The sequence below is a fragment of the Corapipo altera genome, unplaced genomic scaffold (assembly GCF_003945725.1).
Source record: "Corapipo altera isolate COAL_440 unplaced genomic scaffold, ASM394572v1 129480, whole genome shotgun sequence".
NCBI classification, from domain to species: domain Eukaryota; kingdom Metazoa; phylum Chordata; class Aves; order Passeriformes; family Pipridae; genus Corapipo; species Corapipo altera.
This window is the reverse complement of record NW_020887219.1, coordinates 1-3,327: the sequence shown is the minus strand read 5'-3', so window position 1 is coordinate 3,327 and position 3,327 is coordinate 1. Positions and strand designations below refer to the sequence as shown.

Genomic DNA, 3,327 nt, shown 5'->3' with positions numbered 1-3,327 from the left:
TAGAACCTCTCCAGATGTTCCCCAGAACATCTCCAGATGTTCTCTGGGTGTTCTCCAGAACCTCTCTGGGTGTTCCCTGGAACCTCTGGGGATGTTTTCCGGGATGTCCCTGGGGGGTGGTCCCAGACCATCCCCAGATGTTCCCCAGAACATCTCCAGATGTTCTCTGGGTGTTCTCCAGAACCTCTCTGGGTGTTCCCTAGAAGGTCTCTGGGTGGTCTCCAGAACCTCTGTGAATATTCCCCGGAACCTCTCCAGATGTTCCCTGGATGTTCTCCAGAACCTCTCCAGATGTTCCCTGGATGTTCTCCAGAACCTCTCCAGATGTTCTCTAGAATTTATTAGATTTTTTTTTTCAGGAACTTCTCCAGATGTTCTCCAGGATGTCTCTGGGTGGTGCCCAGACCATCACCAGATATTCTCCAGACCCTCTCTGGGTGTTCCCTGGAACCCCTGGGGATGTTCTCCAGGATGTCCCTGGGGGGTGGTGCCCAGAATGTCCCAGATGTTCCCCAGACCCTCTCCAGATGTTCTCCAGAACTCCTCCTAAGGTTCTCTGGGTGTTCTCCAGACCCTCTCTGGGTGTTCCCTGGAACCCCTGGGGATGTTCTCCAGGATGTCCCTGGGGGGTGGTCCCAGACCATCCCCAGATGTTCCCCAGAACTTCTCCAGATGTTCTCCAGATGTTCTCTGGGTGTTCTCCAGACCCTCTCTGGGTGTTCCCTGGAAACCCTGGGGATGTTCTCCGGGATGTCCCTGGGGGGTGGTCCCAGACCATCCCCAGATGTTCCCCAGAACTCCTCCTGAGGTTCTCTGGGTGTTCTCCGGATCCTCTCCAGTTGTTCCCGGAGTTCCTCCTGCGGTTCCTGTTCCCCCCGGCCAAGTTTAATCCGTGTCCTTCCGTCCCCAGCCTGGAGCAGCCCATCCCCGCCGTCATCAGCGCCGTCCGCTCCCGGCCCAGGCCCCGTAAGTGCTCCCACCCCTCCAAAATTTGGGAATTGGGGCCGTTCCGGGCCGTTCCTGACCCCCCTATCCCTCTCTTCCAGTCTCCGCCAGCGCCCGGTGCCATTCCCGGCTTTTTGCCGGAGCGGGGCAGGGAATTCCCGGCTCTTCACCCAATGGAGGCGGCACAAAGACCCTCCGGGGGGCCCAGTGACCCCCCCTGGGGCCTCCTGGGCTCGGATTCCACCTGGGAAGATCCTCAATGGGAACAGAGAAGCACCTGGAAACACCTGGAAAGCCCTTGGTCCCACATTCCGGCCTCCTGAGGGATGAGAATCCTGCGGGTCCCTGTCCCCACCCCCACCCTGCTCCAGCAGAACCCACCCGGCACCTCCGGGAATGTCCCGTTCCCATTCCCGTTCCCATTCCCATCCCAGGACCTCCGGGACTCTCCCATTCCCATTCCCGTTCCCATTCCCATTCCCGTTCCCATTCCCATCCCAGGACCTCTGGGACTCTCCCATTCCCATCCCAGGATCTCTGGGACTCTCCCATTCCCATCCCAGGATCTCCGGGACTCTCCCATTCCCATCCCATTCCCACCTTTCCCGGGGGATTTGCAGCCGCCCCAGGAATGTCCTGGGGGAGGAGGGGGAGGGTCCTTCCCCCACTTTGACCCTTTCCCGGTGTCCCCAACCCCTCCTCCTGCTCCCAGAGGTGCTCCCTGCCGTGGTTTTCCAAGGAAAACACCGTCCAGCTTTCCCAGCCGGAGGGAATCGCCCTCCCAGGGGGATTTGTCCCCACCAGATTCCCGGCTCCGGACAATCCTTGGCTGCTCCAGCCCTTGGGAGGCCCCTCATCCCTTCCCTCCGGAGCTGAAATCCTCCCAGCTGGGATTTGGGATTTTCCTGCTCCCTCTCCCTCTCCAGGTGCTCCAGACCCCACACACCATCCAAAAATTGGGATATTGGTTTCCATTTAGCAGGAATTCCTAAAACCTCGGGATGGGTTGGATTGGGAGGGACCTTAAAGTCCCTCAAAGCTCCTCCCATCCCACCTTTCCATGGGCAGGGACATTTTCCACCCTCCCGGGGGGCCTTGGACGCTCCCAGGGGATGGGGAATCCTCTGGGAAATCCATTCCCACCCTCCCGGGGAGGAATTCCTTCCTAAAATCCAATCCAGACCTCCCCAAAAAGCTGGAAAACCCCCCCATGTTTGTATTTATTGATCTTCTCCCGGGATTGGCCCTTCCCTGGATCCCACCCCGGCCCATCCCGAGGCTCCAAAGCTCCTGGAGCTCCCTGGAGGTGCCACATTCCCACATTCCCAGCCCAGGTTGGTTTGGGGACATTCCCGTGGCCTCTGGCACAGCCCATCCCAACATCCCGCAGGATTTCCCTTCCCGGCTCCAGCCACGCAGCCCCCTGGAATTCCCGGATTTCCGCCCGCATTCCCACATTCCCGTAGGACAGACCCCCCCCAGCACATCCCTGTTCCCGCAGCTCCCGTTCCTTGGGGTCAAGGCTCTTCCAATAAAGTTCCGTCCCCCCCAAATCCGTCGTGTCCTCGGTTCTTTCCCGATTTCCCACCTCCTGGAGCGGGAATTCCTTCCCGGCAGGATTCACCCGAGGGCTCCGGATGAGCTCCGGCACCGGAGGAGGCTGGAATTGCTTCCCAGGAGAATTCCCGTGTCCCTGGGACCCCCATTCCCTGCGGCCCCTCATTCCCTTTGGGATCACAGGGGGTTTCCCTGGAGCTCCCGAGGGACTTTCCTGGGTGATCCCAACCACTCCAGGGATCCAAAGGCTCCAGAAGAGCCAAATTTTGGGAAAACCTCTGCTCTTCGCTGCTCTCCTGGAGACCTTTGGAAAACTCAGGGACAGTTTTCCCTTCCCAAACTCCTCCCGCCCCTCTCCAAGGGGGAATTCCCGTGTCCCCGGGACCCCCATTCCCTCCAGCCCCTCATTCTCTTTGGGATCATGGAGATTTCCCTGGAGCTCCCGAGGGACTTTCCTGGGAGATCCAAACCACTCCAGGTTTCCCAGAGGTCCTGGAGGACCCAAATTTGGGAGCAGCTCCCTGGGATGGGAGGCAGAGGATGGGAAGGACATTCCAGGGTCTGGTTGGGATGGGAAGGGGGGGGGCTCTGGGCAATTCCCAATTGTTCCCAGAGCTGCCTCTGGAGGCAGGAACCTGCAGAGCCCTTGGAAAAGTCATTCCCAGCTGGAGGAACAAAGTCATTCCCAACTGTGGGAGGGGGGGGAGGCCAGGGATGAATTCCCTGCTCTGGCAGGAACAGGAGAGGGAATACAGGGCTTGGAATTCCCTCCTGGAAAGGGACACAGGGCTTGGAATTCCCTGGAAAGGGACAGAAACACAGGGC

At 59.4% G+C, this 3,327-nt stretch overlaps 1 protein-coding gene across 1 annotated transcript in view; it reads left to right on the top strand.

Moving 5' to 3' along the window:
• The window catches only part of LOC113941511 (keratin, type II cytoskeletal 80-like), a gene marked incomplete at its 5' end in the record, with an annotated part of 2,071 nt that extends 704 nt beyond the window's left edge, over positions 1-1,367 (top strand). Inside the window, 2 exons of the mRNA XM_027632662.1 lie at positions 911-966; positions 1,047-1,367. Coding sequence (XP_027488463.1) covers positions 911-966; positions 1,047-1,156 — 166 coding nt within the window. The remainder of the gene's footprint in view (positions 1-910; positions 967-1,046) is intronic.
• Between the last annotated feature and the right edge of the window lie 1,960 nt (positions 1,368-3,327).